This window comes from Sorex araneus, chromosome 2, assembly GCF_027595985.1.
Source record: "Sorex araneus isolate mSorAra2 chromosome 2, mSorAra2.pri, whole genome shotgun sequence".
Classification (NCBI taxonomy): Eukaryota; Metazoa; Chordata; class Mammalia; order Eulipotyphla; family Soricidae; genus Sorex; species Sorex araneus.
Window position 1 is genome coordinate 316,843,441 of NC_073303.1, and position 19,492 is coordinate 316,862,932.

A 19,492-nucleotide genomic window follows, 5' to 3' on the forward strand; every position below is an offset into this window, starting at 1 on the left:
TACACACCTAATGAATGACCAGCTAAATATTTAAAAGAACTCCTATAAAACGCTACTCCATGAAATAAAAGAGGACATGAGGAAATTGAAACTTATTCCATGCTCACGGATAGGGAGAATAAACATTGTCAAAATGGCAATACACCCCAAAGCATTATACAGATTTAATGCGATCCCTATAAGGATACCCATGGCATTCTTCAAAGAAACGGATCACGCAATCCTGAAATTTATATGGAACAATAAACGCCCACGGGTAGCTAAAACAATTCTTGGGAAAAAGATGATGGGAGACATCACCCTCCCCAACCTTAAACTCGACTACAAAGCAGTAACAATTAAAACAGCTTGGTACAGGAACAAAGGCAGAGCTGAAGACCAGTGGAACAGGATGGAATATCCTACACACAACCCCAAATGTATGACCATCTAATCTTTGATAAGGGAGCAAGAGATGTGAAGTGGAGCAAGGAAAGCCTCTTTAACAAATGGTGCTGGCACAACTGGACAACCACGTGCAAAAGAATGGGCTTAGACCTTGACCTGACACCATGCACAAAAGTCAGATCAAAATGGATTACAGACCTCAACATCAGACCACAAACCATAAGGTACATTGAAGACAAGGTCGGCAAAACCCTCCACGATATTGAAGATAAAGGTATCTTCAAAGATGACACGGAACTAAGCAATCTAGTAGAATCAGATATCAACAAATGGGACTATATTAAACTAAAAGCTTCTGCACCACAAAAGAGACAGTGACCAAAATACAAAGACTATCTACAGAATGGGAAAGGATAGTTACACAATACCCATCAGATAAGGGGTTGATATCAATGGTATATAAAGCACTGGTTGAACTCTACAAGAAGAAAACATCCAACCCCATCAAAAAATGGGGCAAAGAATTGAACAGAAACTTTCCCAAGGAAGAGATATGAATGGCCAAAAGGCACATGAAAAAGTGCTCTGCATCACTAAAAATCAGAGAGAAGAAGATCAAAACAACCATGAGATACCACCTCACACCACAGAGACTAGCACACATCCAAAAGAACAAAAACAACCGCTGTTGGAGAGGATGTGGGGAGAAAGGGACACTTCTACACTGCTGGTGGGAATGCCGACTGGTTCAGCCCTTTTGGAAAACAATATGGACTCTTCTCAAAAAATTAGAAATTGATCTCCCATTTGACCCAGCAATACCACTGCTGGGAATATATGCTAAGTGAAATGAGTCAGAAAGAGACAGACATAGAAAGATTGCACTCATCCGTGGAATATAGAATAATAGACTAGGTGCTAACACCCAAGAATAGTAGAAATAAGTACTAGGAGGTTGACTTCGTGGCTTGGAGGCTGGTCTCTCATTCTGGGCAACTCAGAGAAGGGAACACCATGTAAAATGTGGTCGGAGGTCATGCGGGGGAGGGGCAACTTGTGCAAATGTAGACTAGAGACTGAACACAATGGCCGCTCAACACCTTTATTGCAAACCACAACACATAATCAGAGAGACAGAACGAAAGGGAATACCCTGCCATAGTGGCAGTTTGGGGTGGGGGGAGACGGGACTGGGGAGGGTGGGAGGGACACTGGGTTTACTGGTGGTGGAGAATGGGCACTGGTGAAGGGATGGGTTCTCGAACTTTGTATGGGGGAAACATGAGCACAAAAATGTACAAATCTGTAACTGTACCCTCACGGTGATTCACTAATTAAAAATAAAAATTAAAAATAAAATAAAATAAAATAAATATACCTCTGAGATCCACACACAAAAAAAGAATGAAACACCACTTACCAAGCAAGTGGAAGCAGAGATAAACAAGATGGGCAACATTAACTAAGAAGCTTCTACACCTCAAAGGAAATGATGACCAGGATCCAAAGATGGCTCACAGAATGAGAAAAATTACCCAATACTCAATTGATAAGGGGTTAATATCCAGGATATATTAGGTACTTGAAGAACTTCACAAGAAACTTCTTCAAGGAAGAACTGCAAATGGCAAAAAACACATAAAAAAAAACCAAATCATCAGGGAGATGCAAAAGAACAATAAGATATCACCAAACACCACATAGAATGGCAAACATTCAAAAGAACAAGAACAACCTGTGCTGTCACAGATGTGGGGAGAAAGGGACTCTCATTTATTGCTTAGTTGGAATGCTGAACTGGCCCAGCCTTGTTTTTTTTTTTTTTTGGAATACAATATGGATGATTGAGCTTCCACATAACCCAACAATACCACTCCTGGGAATATACCTCAGAGGTCCAAAGACAATGCAGAAAGCTTACTTGTTTCCCTGTGCTCATTTCAACACTACTCACAGTGGCCAGAATCTGGAAAAAACACAAGTGCCAAGAACAGATGACTATAAATTTCAGAATTGCTTGATCCATTTCTTTGAAGAATGACATGGGTATCCTTATAGGGATTGCGTTTTATCTATATAATGCTTTGGGGAGTATAGCCATTTTGACAATGTTTATTCTCCCTATCCATGAGCAGAGGATATTTTTCCATTTCCTCATGTCCTCTTTTATTTCATGGAGTAGCGTTTTATAGTTTTCTTTGTAGAGGTCCTTTACTTCTTTAGTTAAGCTGATTTCAAGGTATTTGATTTTCTGGGGCACGATTGTGAACGGGATTGCTCTTTTCATGTCCCTTTCCTCTGTCTCATTGTTTGCATATAGGAAGGCCATGGATTTTTGGGTATTGATTTTATAGCCTGCGACTTTACTGTACAGGTCAATTGTTTCTAAGAGTTTCTTACTAGAGCTCTTAGGCTTCTCTAGGTATAGATTCATATCGTCTGCGAATAGTGATAGCTTGATTTCTTCCTTTCCTATCTGAATCCCCTTAATATCTTTTTCTTGCCTGATGGCTATTGCTAGTACTTCCAGTACTATATTAGAGAGAAGTGGTGAGAGTGGGCATCCTTGTCTTGTCCCCAATAAACACCCACGGATAGCTAAAGCAATTCTTGGGAAAAAGATGTTGGGAGGCATCGCCCTCCCCAACCTTAAACTCTACTACAAAGCAGTAACAATTAAAACAGCATGGTACTGGAACAAAGGCAGAGCCGCAGACCAATGGAACAGAACGGAATATCCCTACACACAACCTCAACATCAGACCACAACCCATAAGGTATCTCGAAGACAAGGTCGGCAAAACCCTCATGATATAGAAGCTAAAGGTATCTTCAAAGATGACACGGAACTAAGCAATCAAGTAGAAACAGAGATAAACAAATGGGACTATATTAAACTAAAAAGCTTCTGCACCGCGAAAGACACAGTTACCAGAATTCAAAGGCAACCTACAGAATGGGAAAGGATATTCACCCAATACCCATCTAATAAAGGTTTGATATAAAGCACTGGTAGGAAAGAAAACATCCAACCCCATCAGAAAATGGGCCGAAGAAATGAACAGAATTTTTTCCAAGGAAGAGATAACAATGGCCAAAAGGCATATGAAAAAGTGCTCTACATCACTAATCATCAGGGAGATGCAAATCAAAACAACCTTGAGATACCACCTCACACCACAGAGAATGGCACACATCCAAAAGAACAAAAGCAATCGCTGTTGGAGAGGATGTGGGAGAAGGGGACCCTTCTACACTGCCGGTGGGAATGCCGACTGGTCCAGCCCCTTTGGAAAATAATATGGACGCTTCTCAAAAAATTAGAAATTGAGCTCCCATTTGACCCAGCATTACCACTTCTGGGAATATATCCAGGAAAAACAAAAAAGTATAGTCGAAATGACATCTGCACTTATATATTCATCGCAGCACTATTTACAATAGCCAGAATCTGGAAAAAACCTGAGTGCCCAAGAACAGACGACTGGTTAAAGAAACCTTGGTACATATATACAATGGAATACTATGCAGCTGTCAGAGAGGATGAAGTCATGAACTTTGCATATAAGTGGATCAGCATGGAAAGTATCATGCTAAGTGAAATGAGCCAGAAAGAGAGATACAGACATAGAAAGATTGCACTCATCTGTGGAATATAGAATAACAGAGTAGGAGACTAATACCCAAGAATGGTAGTATATATAACCCGGATGTTGGCTCCATAGCTTGAAAGGTGGCCTCACACGCTGGGGGAAAGTCATCCCAGACAGAGAAGGGAATACCAAGTAATATGTGACTGGAGATCCTGCACAGGAAGGGAGATGCATGCTGAAAGTAGACTAGAGACTGAACAGGATGACCACTCATTACCCCTATTTCAATCCACAACACCCAAAAGGAAAGAGAGATATCAAATTGGAATGCCTCGCCACAGAGGCTGGGTGGGGTGGGGGGATGGGACTGGGAGGTGGGAGGGATACTAGGTTCATTGATGGTGGAGAATGGACACTGGTGGAGGGATGGGCTCTTAAACATTGCATGAGGGAAAAACAATAACAAAAATGTATGAATCTGTAACTGTACCCTCACTGTGACTCACTAATTTAAAAATAAATAAATTTTAAAAAAAGAACAGATGACTACATAAAGAAACCACTCTATATCTACACAATGGAATGTCATGCAGCCACTAAAAAAAAGGAAATCATGAAATTTGCTTACGCATAGAAGGACATGGAAAGTATTATGCTAAGTGAAATGAGTCAAAGGGAGAGGTACAGATATAGAATGATTGTATTCACAGGATATTAAAACAACAACAACATAGAGAGAGAGAGAACAGAAGGGAATGCCCTGCCACAGTGGCAGGGTGGGGTGGGGGGAGATGGGATTGGGGAGGGTGGGAGGGACGCTGGGTTTACGGGTGGTGGAGAATGGGCACTGGTGAAGGGATGGGTTCCCGAACTTTCTATGAGGGAAGTATAAGCACAAAAGTGTATAAATCTGTAACTGTACCCTCACGGTGATTCTCTAATTAAAAATAAATAAATTTTAAAAAACAACAACAACAACAACAGTATGGGTAGTGTGAGAATAATACCCAAAGGCAATAGAAATGAGAGCTAAGAGTACTAGCCCGTGGTAGAAAGCTTACCAAAAAGGGTGGTGGCAGAGAGAGGAGATCACTATGACAATGGTAGTTGGAAATGATCACTCTGGACAAGAACTAAGTTCTTAAAGGAGGTAAAATGATATGCATGATACCCATTTAGTAACAGTATTGCAAACCACAGTGCCTAAAAATAAAAAGGGTAAAATAAAGATAGTGAAGGAAAGTGTCTGTCATAGAGGCATGTTGGGAGCGGGATCCGGGGCAGGTGTAAATTGGGGATTTTAGTGGCAAGAAATGTTGCCACATTGAAGAAGGGATGGGTGTTGGAACACGCATGACTGAAAGTCAATAATAAACAACTTTGTAACTGTGAATCATGGTGATTCAATAAAAAAAAAAGAATTCGAAGACCTCCTGCCCACACCAAATAAATAAATAAGTAAATTAACTAGATGCATTAGTAGAGGGAAGTTGCATGGTGATGAAATCGGTGTTGGAAAATCATATGCCTAAAACTCAACTACAAATAATGTTGTAAATTATGATGCCCAAGTTTTTAAACAAAAGATAGCCAACTGTTGTGATACCATTTCTCTGCTGACACGAAGGGCCTAGTACAGTCTTCATGGAGGGCAAGAGGCACCTTGCTCAGCTCTGCCTCCAACTCTTTTGTTTCAGGAACTTTTTTTTATACAGGTACATAGAATCTTTGGCCTAGCTTAGCTGGATTTGGGGACAGATTGGCGACTTTCAGGAAGAACAAGATGCCTGAGGATAAACGTGGTTTTGCATGTTTCCCCTTAAGTGTCACTTGTAAAGACTCTTAAGTTTTTCTTTTTGACGCTAAAAGGTAACAAAGATTTAGTAAATGTTAATAGTGAATTTCTGCTTTTCATTTCTTCCAGATAAACTTTATCTACTGTTTTTATAGTATAGTCTCCCTCATTCCTGGCTGAGAAGAAGACATCTGGAGTCACTGTGTGTGATATTACACAAGTTGCTATCTCTGGAATATTTAACTATATTTTTTCTCTAAAATAGTAATTTTATTTTTCTTAATAAAGATAATTCTCTACATCACTACCACAAATAGATTCTTAATATAGGGGCCAAAGCCATAGCACAGCGGGTAGGGTGTTTGCCTTGCACGTGGCTGACCCGGGTTTGATCCCTGGCATCCCATATGGTACCCGAAGCACTGCCAGGAGTAATTCCTGAGTGCAAAGCCAGGAGTAACCCCTGAGCATCGCTGGGTATGACCCAAAAAGAAAAAAAATTCTTAATATAAAGTTTCAGTCATTTACAAATGAAGTGATACACTCAGTTAAGCTTTTCCAAACACCATTTCTCTAATAAGAGATAGAGTTCATCTCCCTATGTTTTAAATTAATTTATTTTTTTAATTAGTGAATCACCGTGAGGGTACAGTTACAGATTCATACATTTTTGTGCTCGTGTTTCCCTCATACAAAGTTAGAGAACCCTTCTCTTCACCAGTGCCCATTCTCCACCACAAATAAAACCAGCATCCCTCCCACCCCCCAATTCCATCTCCCCCCACCACTCACTGCCTCTATGGCAGGGTATTCCCTTTTGTTCTCTCTCTCCAATTGGGTCTGTGGTTTGCAATAGTGGTGTTGAGTGGCCATCCTGTTAAGTCTCTAGTCTACTTTCAGCATGCATCACCCTTCCCCCACGTGGCCTCCAACCAATTTTACTTGGTGTTCCCTTCTCTATCTGAGCTGCCTTTTCCCCAGAATGTGAGGGCAGCTTCCAAGCCCTGGAGTCCACCTCCTGGTACTTATTTCTACTATTCTTGGGTGTTAGTCTCCTACTCTGTTATTCTATATTCCACAGATGAGTGCAATCTTTCTACGTCTGTCTCTCTCTTTCTGACTCATTTCACTTGGCATGATAATTTCCATGTTGATCCACTTATATGCAAAGTTCATGACTTCATTTTTTCTAACAGCTGCATAGTATTCCATGGTATAGATGTACCAAAGTTTCTTCAACCAGTCATCTGTTCTAGGGCACTCAGGTTTTTTCCAGATTCTGGCTACTGTAAACAGTGCTGCGATGAACATATAAGTGCAAATGTCATTTCGACTATACTTTTTTGCTTCTCTGGGATATATTCCCAGAAGTGGTATTGCTGGGTCAAATGGGAGCTCAATTTCTAATTTTTTGAGAATCGTCCATATTGTTTTCCAAAAGGGCCAAAAGGGCTGAACCAGTCGGCATTCCCACCAGCAGTGTAGAAGGGTCCCCTTCTCCCCACATCCTCTCCAACAGTGGTTGCTTATGTTCTTTTGGATGTGTGCCATTCTCTGTGGTGTGAGGTGGTATCTCATGGTTGTTTTGATCTGCATCTCTCTGATGATTAGTGATGTAGAGCACTTTTTCATGTGCCTTTTGGCCATTCATATCTCTTCCTTGGGAAAGTTTCTCTTCATTTCTTCGGCCCATTTTCTGATGGGGTTGGATGTTTTCTTCTTGTAGAGTTCAACCAGTGGCTTATATACCATTGATATCAGCCCCTTATCTGATGGGTATTGGGTGAATATCCTTTCCCATTCTGTAGATTGTCTTTGTAATCTTGTCACTGTATCTTTTGAGGTGCAGAAGCTTTTTAGTTTAATGTAGTCCCATTTGTTGATCTCTGTTTCCACTTCGTTGGCCAGTTGCATGTCATCGTTGAAGATAACTTTATCTTCAATATCGTGGAGGTTAACTGTATATTTTTAAGAGTGATAGTAATAAGAAAGAGTAAAACAATAAAAAGAAAGTACCAAGATATCCAGCTATCTTGTGAATCACCAATTTAGTACACAGATATATTTATAAACTATATCAAATTTTTAACTCATTTTTTACTCACAAACATATTTCTCTTTCTAAATTGTCATCACCTCTTACAGAGACAAACCTAGCCTGACCTTGCAGATGAATAAAGGTACCTCCCAATATGGATATTTTGTATTTGTGTAAATATATGTATTTTCAATAATGTTTATTTCTATATCAATCCTTTGAATTTAGGGATCACATTTTCTTCTAGCTGATAGCACAGTGGATATGGCGATTGCCTTGAATGCAACCGACCCAGGTTCGATTTCTCGCCCCTCTTGGAGAGCCAGGCAAGCTAGTGAGAGTATCTTGCCAGCACAGCACAGCACATAGCCTGGCAAGCTATCTGTGATGTATTTGATATGCTAAAAAACAGAAACAAATCTCACAATTAGGTGCCCACTTGAGCAAATCAATGAACAATGGGAGCATAGTGATACCGAGATTTTCTTCTAGCATCTCTTTTCTAAAGGGGTATTGGATTTAAAATTAGCTTATAGCTATTAGACACTAATGTATTTATCAAGCTCATGGAACTCTAATGCTATAGTAATCTTTTTATTTTAGCTCTTGCTATTTATGTCTTCTTTCCCCACTTTCTAAGAGATCTTGTGTACACCACCTGAGAAAATACCAAACGGGAAGTACTCCAATAGTCACAAGGAAGTTTTTGAATATGGTGAAGTGGTGACTTACATTTGCAACCCTTCGGCTGGGCGAGATGAATACTCCCTTATTGGGATGAACAGGCGTGTTTGTTCTGATGATGGAGAGTGGACTGGCAGCCCTCCTCGGTGTGAAGGTAATACTACTTCCGTTATTTCTTCCTTCATATTTGACTTCTGTGGACACATTATACGTAATTTTATTACCAAAAAGTAAACAAAGTCCCCCCTCAAAAAAATTTAAAATCTAATTTTACCTATGACACAGTTATCTTTATAGAAAATTCTAGATTCAAGTCCTTGCAAAATATACACTTAATGTGCAGGAATGGTCTCTTGTCTATAATTAAACCACAAAAAAATTGATATTTTTAGCACTATTCATGACTGTCTGAAATACTCAATACAAACTTTAAATATTATCATTTGTTAAATATTAAAGAAGTTGGTTAAAATACAATTCAAATAAATCAGTATAAATCAAATACCCAATATAAATCAGATACACAAGAAAGTATTGTAATGTAAAAACTGCCAATACTAATAAAGGATACTAAAGAAAACATTGAATGGATATGTCCAATGGATCTGGATTCAAAAATTCCATAAGACAGAAATGTAACATCTAGCTTCATCAATAAATTAAACACAATGAAATTAAAATCCTAACTACATATTGATACACTTATACAAAGAACTAGAATATTGTCCAAAACTTTGAAAGGCAATTAGAAGCAGCTCACAGCAACACCAACCCCCTCCACCCCACCCCATGGCATCACAGTATAGCATCCTGGAGGTGTGGCATAGGGAGAGAAGAGCCTTATAAAACAATGAAGAGACAGATTCAGAATGGGGTTCTTGTGTGGGTCCAGAGTATTTTTGCCACGGGTATACAGATAATTCAGTGGATGTGACTGGAATGATTAGTACAGCAGGTAGGATGCTTGCCTTGCACATGGAAACCAAGTATTACACATGGAACCCCATATATATCCACCAAGTCATCCAGGAATACCCAAGAGAGAGACAGAAACAGGCCCTGAGTCCTTCACAGTGAAGCTAACTGTGCCCTTCCCATATAACTCAGCAGTCCGAAAAAGTGAAAACATGTTTACCCAAAATGCATGGGTGCTCCTAGAAAGCAATTCTCCTAGTCTCCCATCTCCAGCCAGTAAATCATTCACAGTCTTGCTGAGGATGGGCAGACAACTTGTGCAGATCCCTGCAGTGCAAGAACACACCTCGTGATCCCTGCCAAAGTGGGGATGGACCTCAGATCCACTGTCCAGAGGAAAACAGGCTTACAGAACGCCCATAAGTATACTTTGTGTAACTGTCCTAGTCTTGTTCTCACTGTACTATTTTGAACTGTTTACTCTCTTGTGTTGATACCAATTTATGTTCATCTGGAATTTTTCAACTTTTCAGTGGTGAAATGTCCATATCCAGTGGTACCCAATGGAATGCCAAGATCAATAATTCCAAACAAACGTAACTACAACACAACAGTTTCATTTGACTGCCTCCCAGGTTTTTTCCTACAAGGCAGCAACATAATCAGGTGTGACGAGGACAGTAGCTGGAAGCCCGCAGTACCAACGTGTGTTCCAGGTATCAAGACCATTGCTTTGACTTTGTCAGTGACATTGGAAGGGAGAATTTTACTAATTAAGTCTGTTTTGTGTTTTTTTTACATGTATTGGACAGATCTGTCTAAGACAGATGTCTGACCTAAAAGTTATATAGGATTGTGCTGTGTTGATTTTGGGAATTTAAAAGATAAGGAATTAGCATATTATGTTGGGGAACAGTTTTCCCCACAATGGACACATTGTGCACCACCGAGTCCGGGCAGATGTGGGGCGAAAGATGACGGGCACGTGGAGAAACACCCTCCGGGAGCAGGTGATGGCTGTTCACTTTATTGCCAGATACACACATATTTTACTGAGGGTTTCAGCTTGCAAGAGAGTCCAGGCACATGAAGTTCAGCATTTCTGGCCTATCACCGCTCCTTCTCTGCAATGTCCCGGTCCAATCCCAGTCAGTGCTAAGTGCTGCAGTTAGGGTGACTTGCTAAGCATACGTGCCAATTTCTGTACCTAGGGCTCATGACTAGGAGGTCAAGTGAGGCGCAAGGCCAACATCTGGTACTGGCTGACACCCTGTACTTGCCAACTTTGCCAGATACTTCTTCTTATGAGGCTTTGCTTCTGGGCAGCTGTGCAAGGTCAGGTCTTATCTGCACCAGTGTCTGTCACCCTGCTCCACAATATTAGTTTATCACATTTGCATTTCTATGAAAAAAAATGGATAGCAGCAACATTTTCCAGACAGGTTCATTATAAATGTTTTAATTCATACGATGGAGAGAAGGAATGCTTCCTTAATCCCGGATCTTTAATGGATAATGTTATATTTCCCATTGCTCACTGCTTTCAGTACTAAACCACCAATACAATAAACTACCATTCAGGCATTAGTAAATTGCTCCATTCATTTTTGCCGCACTTGGCAGTGCTCAGGGGTTTCTCTTGAGTCAGTGCCCCGGCTTCTCTCTGGGAAGTGCTTGGGACTCTTCAGTGCCAGGGGTTGAACCTCGGCCTCCTACATGGCTCCTGTGAGCCATCGTTCTCCTAAAGAAGCCTGTTGAGCCTTGGAGGACGGCAATGGTATGCCAATTATGGACGTGCAGCCTCATGAGTAGTTGCACAGTGATTTTTGTATTTGTGATTCTCTGAGATGAGAGTGGTTAGCTGAGAAGAGTTTCTGTGCTGGTTAGTTCTCTCTCAGAGAGAGCAAAGCTGACCCCTGGAGGGAGCAGGCCTGGGTGGGATGCCTTTGAGGCGCTTGGCTCAGTACGTGAGCACCAAGTTCATCACCAAGGTCAGTACAAGTGAGGAGGAAGGTTATGGCGTCTGATTTAATGGGCATGTTTTCTGGGTCACCCACTTTGCTCTTTCATTCATGCTCAGGGGCATTGTGGACACCTGTATAGGCTGCCTCCAGCTCCTGGACTGGGTTTCATTCCTGCAGTACAGCCCATGTAGCATTCTCCTACGGTCCCACTACACCCAGGAAGTTGTGCTGCCTCCAGAAACTTCCAGTGTTTCTGTGTATTCCTCCCACCCCCTCACACCATCACTCTCTTTCTACACGCTTTCTGTTTTCAATGGAGCTGATTTTCATGGACCCAAAGGGCAGGGAAAGTCCTGGTATACTGAAATGATGGGACAGTTTCTTGTGGGGACGACTGCCAGCTTCCCTGCCTGAGGCTTTGGAGGTAGGGAAGGAGGTCTCTCCCCTCGAGGGCTGCTCTCCAGCTTTCCCTTGGTGCAGCAGACAGGAGAGAGCAGGGCACGGGTTGGGGTTTCATGGCTCTGCTTGCTCCAGGATGCCCCTTTCTGTGGGGGCCCTTGCCCTTGTTCAGTACACAGCTGAAGTCAAAACGCACCCCACTGTCTGGCTTTCACTTTAGTTGAAAGCTTCCTGTCGCCCTAATATTTTACGGAATGAAGACGGTTCTCCCTGTTTCTGTAGTCACGTGACAGGACGCCTTCCTGCACTTGCATTTAGCCCTCAGGTACTTGTCTTAGGTGACTTGGCAGGAAGGAGAGGTGACTCTGGAGAACTGACGGTGTCCAGTTGCACATGAAGGGTTTGATCACTGACGTTTGAGTGGTGTTTATGTATTTGCTGAACTGTTCCCGGTGGGGGGACCATGTGTTGCTGTAAAGTTCCTCTTGAAATGTTTTGTGCGGATAGTTGGTCGAAAGCGTGTCATGATTATATAGTTCATGTCTTTAAAATGCAGTGTCTGTAAGAGGACAGAATTATGGGACAGCGCATAGAAAGAGGAGAAATTCTTGGGAGCATTTTTTGTAATTCAGTAAACTAACTTCCTTGTTTACTCAGGTTTTTTAACGACTGATTATAGAGGACAACACCAAAGGGATTGACAGTAATTCATATGTAAGGCATAAACAAGTGTGCTAGGATTAAAGAACAGTATCTAAGGAATACCAAACAAACAATGAAAAGGGAATAAGGCTCTTCCCTGCATGTGACTAGGGCAGGCTCTATCCCTGCCACCCATATGGCCAGCAGTACCATGACCATCACTCTAAGCACAGAGCCAGCTTCACTTGCGTAGAGCTGGTGTGTCCTCAAAACCAAAATGGAAAAGGTACGGGTTTTGCATTATGACACTTGAGTGTTAAGAAGAAAGTGTGTTTACCCTGAACATATTTTTATGACTTGTTTTTAGTTCACGTTTTGGTTTTCCATTAAGAAAACAAAGCTCTGATGAAGAATCCTCTGTGTTCATTCTTAATCTATTGATGTAAATTGATACACAGGTTAAATTTTCTATACTACGGGGGATTACAAAGTTCAGATAGAATGTATTTTTTATTTTGAGCACTAGCTGATATTTTTAAGTAAAAAGTAAGGGAGGGTTCATCGTTGTTCATTGATAAGGCTGATAATGGAATCTGTATTTTCTAGGTTCCAAGCCAAAAGTTACTACCCCGACTCAAGCTTCAAGAGATCCCAGTTCAGTAAATCATTATTCTACCAACGTTTTTAAGAATTGTATAAGTGATGCCCTATATTTTCTTTAATTTTATGAAGCTGACCATTTTTTGTTTACTATTGTTCTGTCTTTGCTCGGTTGGTTTTCTTTTTTTAACTTTTATTTATTATTTTATTTGGCTTTCGAGTCACACCTGGCTCTGCTCCTGGCTCTGCATTCAGGAATTACTAATGGCAATGCTCGCCCAACCATATGGGATGCTGGGAATCGAACCCGGGTCAGCTTTGTGCAAATGCCCTACCCTCTGTGCTATTGCTATCAGCCCCTGTTTTGTTTCTGTTTTTGTTTTTGTTTTTAATTTCTGTTGTGTTGTTGTTGTTGTTTTAAAGAAAAATTTAGGTTCTGGCCTGGAGCAGGGACAGTGCTTACTCTGCTTGGGGCCTACCGTCATTGTCAGATCCCCAGCACCCCTCTGTGGGAAGCACCAGGACTGCATTCTCAGCACCAGCAGTTCAAACACATAAAAACATCCAGTTCCTAATTTGGACAGTTAATTAAGAATCAAGGCCCAGTTGGTATGAAGTGCACCTTTTTTGTTGTTGTTGTTTAAGTAGTAAGTTTTATTTTCAGATTTCTTTAGTATACTATTGGTATACTAAATAGCATGCTATTTAGTATACTATTAAGTATAAATACTTCTGATAATTTTCATTTTCCTAAGTAGACTACAATGATAAATCTGTGAATTTTTAAACATTTGTTAGCAGTAAAGGTGAATTCTCCTGCTGTCTTGCTCCATCCCTGAGCGTGGGCTGTCCCATTGAGCACAGTGCCATTTCCTTTTCCCTGATGGCTGTTATGTGTGTGGTCTGTGCTCACACACCAGAAAGGAAGAGTCTGGGCGGCTCTTTTCCTTTCTTCTGAGACTCAGTGGCATCAGCTGCTCATGCTTCTCAGAGATTTGCCGTTTTCCCACTTATGTCCTGGATTATGGGGGCAAGTCACTTTGGTCTGAGCCTGGAATAACAACTATATATGTTTTATACTATCTATGTTTAAATTATGTATACCTAATAATACTTGATATGGTTTTAGAGTAACGTAATGTGTTACTCTTTCTCTCTTGGGCAACTTTCTTTTCTCATCTGGTTTTCAAGAGCCCAAAGAGCAGGGAAAGTTCTTGCTTACCGAAGTGAAGGGATAATTTTCCTGTAGGGAGGACTGCAAGCTTCCCTGCATGAGGCCTTGGAGTTGGGGGGAGGAATACCCTCTTCCCCTCTCCCATATTGAGGGTTGTTCTGGTCTCATTTATGCTCATGGATTTGCTGAAGTGATCCCAGTGGGCAACCACACAGTACTATAAGGTTCCTCTTTTGTGATATCCCTCTCTGTTTTGGGGATCAGAGTAACATTTGCTTAATAAAAAGCTGGAGACTATTTCTGTTTTTTTTTTTATTATTTCCTGAAAGAGCCTGAAAAGGATTGGCAGTAGTTCTTTGAAGATTTAAAGGAACTCACTTGTGAACCCATCTGGGCCTGGGCGTTTGTTTGGGGGAGACTCTTGATTATCATTTTGATTTCCTCAATAATGACAGTCTCTTCAGCTGTTCCACATCTCCTTGGTTCAGCTTTAGAAGGTTATAAAAGTTCAAATATTTATTGATTCCCTCTAGATGGTCTTGTTTCATGGCATAAAGACTTCCAAAGTAATCCCTGGTGTTCTTTTGAGTTTCTGTGGCATCTGTTTTGACATCCCCCTTTCATTTCTGATTTAGTTTTTTAGGATTCTCTTTCTTTCTTTGGAAGTCTTGCTAGTGGTTTTTCTGTCTCATTTATTTTACAGAGAATCACCTCTTGGGTTCATTAATCTTTTCATTGCTTTTTGGATTTCAGTTTGTTAATTTCTGCTTTATGTTCAATTATGCCCTTCCTCCTACCTCCTTTGGGCTCCTTTTGTTGGTCATTTTCCTGTTTCTTAAGCTGTGCAGTTATTTTTGTGGCTCCTTTCTTCCCTCCTGAGAAATACTTGCAGAGCCATGAACTTTCCTCTTGACACCACCTGCCGTGTCCCACAATTTCTGGCAGTTCCAGTTCTCATGCTTGTTTGTATCTAGGAATCTTTTGTTTTCCTCTCTGATTGTACATTTTGTACTACTGATCATTCAGTAGTGAGCTGCTTAATTTTTATGTGTTGGAGCTATTACTCCATTTCTGTTTATCATTAACTTCTGTTTTCAGAGTATTGTGATCTTAGGTGATTACGATATGATGAGATTATAATTGATATGATTTGTCTTAATGACTCTTTTGAGGTGTGTTTTGTGACCTAGCACGTGGTCTGTCTTGGAGAATGTATAAGGGCATTGGAGGAGAATGTGTGGGGATGCAAATTCTGTATATATATGCTAAGCCCCCCTCATTCATTTCTTCCTTCAAAGTCAGTATTTCCTTGCTGAGTTTTAGTCTAGTTAATGAGAGACTAAAGTGACTAAAGAGGTGACAGAGAAGTGTTGAAGCCTCCAGCTATTACTGTATTGCTCTCATGTCTTTCTTCAAGTCAAGTGGCAGGGTTTTTTTGTTTTTGTTTTTGTTTTTGCTTTTTGGGTCACACCCAGCGATGCACAGGGGTCACTCCTGGCTCTACACTCAGGAATACCCCTGGCGGTGCTCAAGGGACCATATGGGATTCTGGGAATCAAATCCGGGTCTGCAGCATGCAAGACAAACGCTCCAGCCTCTCTCTTGGCAGTTTTAAGTATTTTGCTATCCCTCATTTTGGCGCACAGATGCTTAAGAGTCAAGTTCTTCCCGATGTGCATATCCCTTGATCCCGTGATCATTAAAAATGACCACTGTCTCATAACTCCTTAAGCCTGAAATTGATGCTGTCCCATACAAATATGGCCACGCTGGCCTTTTATGGGAGTTGTTTGCTTGAAATACTGTCTTCCAACCTTTAATTTCAATCTTTGATTCTGTCTTTGCCCTTACTATTCAAATATGTTTCTTGTAGGCAGCAGATATTTTAATCCAGCGTTCTAATGCATCCTGGCACTGTTTCTCTTAGTTGATGCATGTAAGCCATTGATTGACATTGAGTCAGAATATTTTTATGGATGTTTGTGTCATCTTTCTGCAGAAGCTTGGTGTGTTTGAAACTTGTCTTGTCTTAAAGTAGCCCCTTCAGTTCTGTGAATCTATGAAATTCCTGATCTGTTGTTTATCCGTGAATTTTTGTGTTGTTCCTTCAAATCTGAAGGAAGTCTGACTGGGTTCAGTATTCTTGGTAAGGCATTCATTTCATTGAATTTTTTAAACTACATCCCTCCACTGACCTCAAGCCCAGATGGTTGATACATCTGCTGTAAATCTTAAGGCCGCTCTTCTGCATGTGATTTTCTTTGTTGATCTTTCTGCTTTCAGTTATGTTCGCTTTCTTCACTGCAATATTTTTATTTGTATCTCTTTCAGCTGGTACCTTAAAGCAATCTTTAAGTGATCTCTTGAAGCAGTCTTTAAGTGTTAAAACTTCTGGGAACTAAACTGATAGCACAGCAGGTAGGGTGCTTGTCTTGCATGCAATCAATACATGTTTGATCCCGGCACCCCAAAATAACCTTCAAGCCCACCATGAGTAATTCCTGAGCACAGAACCAGGAGTAACATTGAGCACAGCTGGATGTGGCCCAAAAAGCAAACTCTGGAAACTTCTGAGTGATGATTTGACTTTTTCTTTTTCAGAATTGCCTTCCTGGGACTCTGGGACCCCTAATGAGTCTTAAATTCTTCCTCTTGAATTCATACCAGGATTCTCTTGTCTGTTGCTCATTTATTTTGAGTCCTTGTTTCCATCTTCTGCTGTTTTCTGGGGGTTTTCTGAGTCTCATCTTGGAGCTCACTGATATTTTCCTCTGCTGCTGATGCATTCTGTTGAGTTTCTCATTTCCCCTACCCCTACGAGTTCTTAAGTTCTCTTTTCTGCCTGTAGCTTTCTGATTTCTGCTCTCATATCCTCTTGTGTTTAAGTGGCTGTTTGTTCTGGTGTTACTTTGCACCCAGTAAACATCCTCAATCTTTTGAAACTTCTTACCACAGAGGCTATATATAGCTGGTTGTTACTGTTTGAGTCTTCATGGTTACCTGTAAAAAATACAAACACGTGCGGGCGTAAGGGGGGATGTGTGTTCACGGGCACTTGGAGTGGCTCTCTCTCTCACTGCTCGTGTTCTGTGCTCTCGAGTCGCTGTGTATAGACTGGATCGGGATGGCTCCTCCTTTGTGCTCTGCTTCTGTGTGTGCTGTTGTGCTCTCTTCTGCCTGAATCTCTATCTTTGACTCTGTCTCTGTAGTCTCTGCTCTTGTCTCTTCCGACCTCTCTCTGTCTCTTTCGTCTCTCCTCTGATCTCTTCTGATCTACTTTTTCTGACTTGTCTCTCCAGAGCCCTTCTACTTCTCTGTCTGGAGCCTTTCTTGCTCTCACTTCTGACTCTGTCACTTACTTCTGCCTCTGACCCTTACTTCTGACTCTGACCACTACTTCTGACTCTGACTCTCACTCTCTTTGTGCTCTTTCTTTCCCTTGCTTCTGGCTCTGATGACTCCTTGATTCTCTTTCGCCTTGTGATCTGCTTTTGTGTCTTCTCCCCTACTTCTCTTACAGTCTTAGTTTATATAGCAATCACATAGGGTGATGACACAAAGGTGGGTTGAAAATTAACAAATCAACAAAGAGGGATAAGACCACTCCTCCAGGAGATTAACAAAATCTCATCTAAGGAGATTACTACAGATAACTAGGAGATCTGCTTAAGGGCAGGATCCCATCCAGGGTGTGTCCCTTTCTTCTTTCCTCAGCTAGTAATCCACTATTTAAGTTATAATAAATTTACTTCTAATATTTCGAGCAATGTCATTCTGTATGAGCACAGTAAGAGATATATCAAGCTTAAAGTTTGGTTCTTCCTGAGGACATTCACTAAATATTCCATACCACAGTCCTCAGGTCAGGTTAGTCTTTCTAACCCCAGCAGGGTCCTATTCTCGTCATTACTTTTGGATCATAACAGCATTCGTCTATGATCATGTTCTCAACTTGTAGTTGAGTATTGTGGTGCTTTGGCCTGGCCCATTTCAATGCCAGGTTAGCTTACAGCTTGCCCTGGGTTCATTCTGTCCCTCATCAGGACCCTGATTTTGGGGTGCTATGAACTAAGGGCAACTGAGTCGAGAAAGCAGATGCCGAGGAGTAAATATTATTGGAGTCAATCAACTCCCAAGTTACAAAGCATAATATTAACTGTCTTCCTGTTTCCATACAGAAAGGACATTTTCTTTAGCGTAAACTAAGTTCCCTGTGCCAAAACTGAAAGGACAAATTCAGTGTTATCCTACGGCTGCCATCTTCACTCACTAAACATGGCAGAGTTCTTTCCCATTGCAATTTATTGCCAGAGTGCAAACTGTGCTTTCTTTGTGTTGTGGTTAAGAGGGATATTGCGCAGCGGCATTAGCAGCTTCTCACTTCAGGAAAGCCCGAAGGTCCTCCTGTCGCTTTAGGGAGAGGTGCCCTCACAGACCCCAGTGTTCACAGGCTATCTTTGAATATTTGTGCAGGGAGAAGAAGCTGGGCAGGACTTCAGCACACCTGGGAGGAGTTCAGTGTGATGGTAGCCTTTGGCACTCTCAGCTGAGCTGTCCCATGGTGACCAGAGGTTCCTTCAAAGGCCCTGTGACCTCCTCCAGGACTGTTTTCTAAGTTAGAAATCTGACTTCCATCAACTGTTATTTTTATGACTAGTTATACAGAACTGCATAGAAATATTCACTAGCAATTTAATCATGAAGCAGACATCAGCGTGCTTATAGGAAAAGTGTCATCTAAGAAATAGCAAGCAAAAAAGAGAAAGTGGGGACCAGAGATACAGTAAAATAGAGCCAGACATTTGACTGGCATGTGGCTAATGCAGGTTCTGTCCCCATCACCTCATATGGTCCCCGAGCACCACAAGGCATCACTCCTAAGCACAGAGCCAGGAATGGCCCTTGGGTAGAGCTGGGTGTGTCCCCAAAACCAAAAATGGGACGGTATAAAATTTGCAGTATGACACTTGTTGTTAAGAAAATGTATTTGCCCTGGATATTTTAAATTTCCATTAGGAATACAGAGTTCTAATAAAGAGTCTTGGTGTCCATTCTCAACCTACTGATGTAATTAAATATGCAGGTTAAATCCCCTGTAATATAGAATTGCAAAGTTCAAGTAGTATGTGGGTGGTTTTTGTTTATTTTTGAGGGGGGCAGCTGTTGGGTTTTTTGGTTTGTTTGTTTGGGGCCACATTCAGCGGTACTCAGGATTAATCTTGGCTCTGCACTAAGGGATTACTCTTCACAATGCTCAGGGAACCTGGCAGATGCCAGGATTAAACCAGGGCCGGCTGCATG

General features: G+C 41.3%; 1 protein-coding gene across 1 annotated transcript in view; it reads left to right on the forward strand.

The window, feature by feature from the left end:
* CD46 (CD46 molecule) overlaps positions 1 to 19,492 on the forward strand; it is a 104,534-nt gene that overhangs the window by 24,055 nt on the left and 60,987 nt on the right. The window contains exons 5-7 of the mRNA XM_055124807.1: positions 8,454 to 8,651; positions 9,967 to 10,128; positions 13,024 to 13,071. Coding sequence (XP_054980782.1) covers positions 8,454 to 8,651; positions 9,967 to 10,128; positions 13,024 to 13,071 — 408 coding nt within the window. The remainder of the gene's footprint in view (positions 1 to 8,453; positions 8,652 to 9,966; positions 10,129 to 13,023; positions 13,072 to 19,492) is intronic.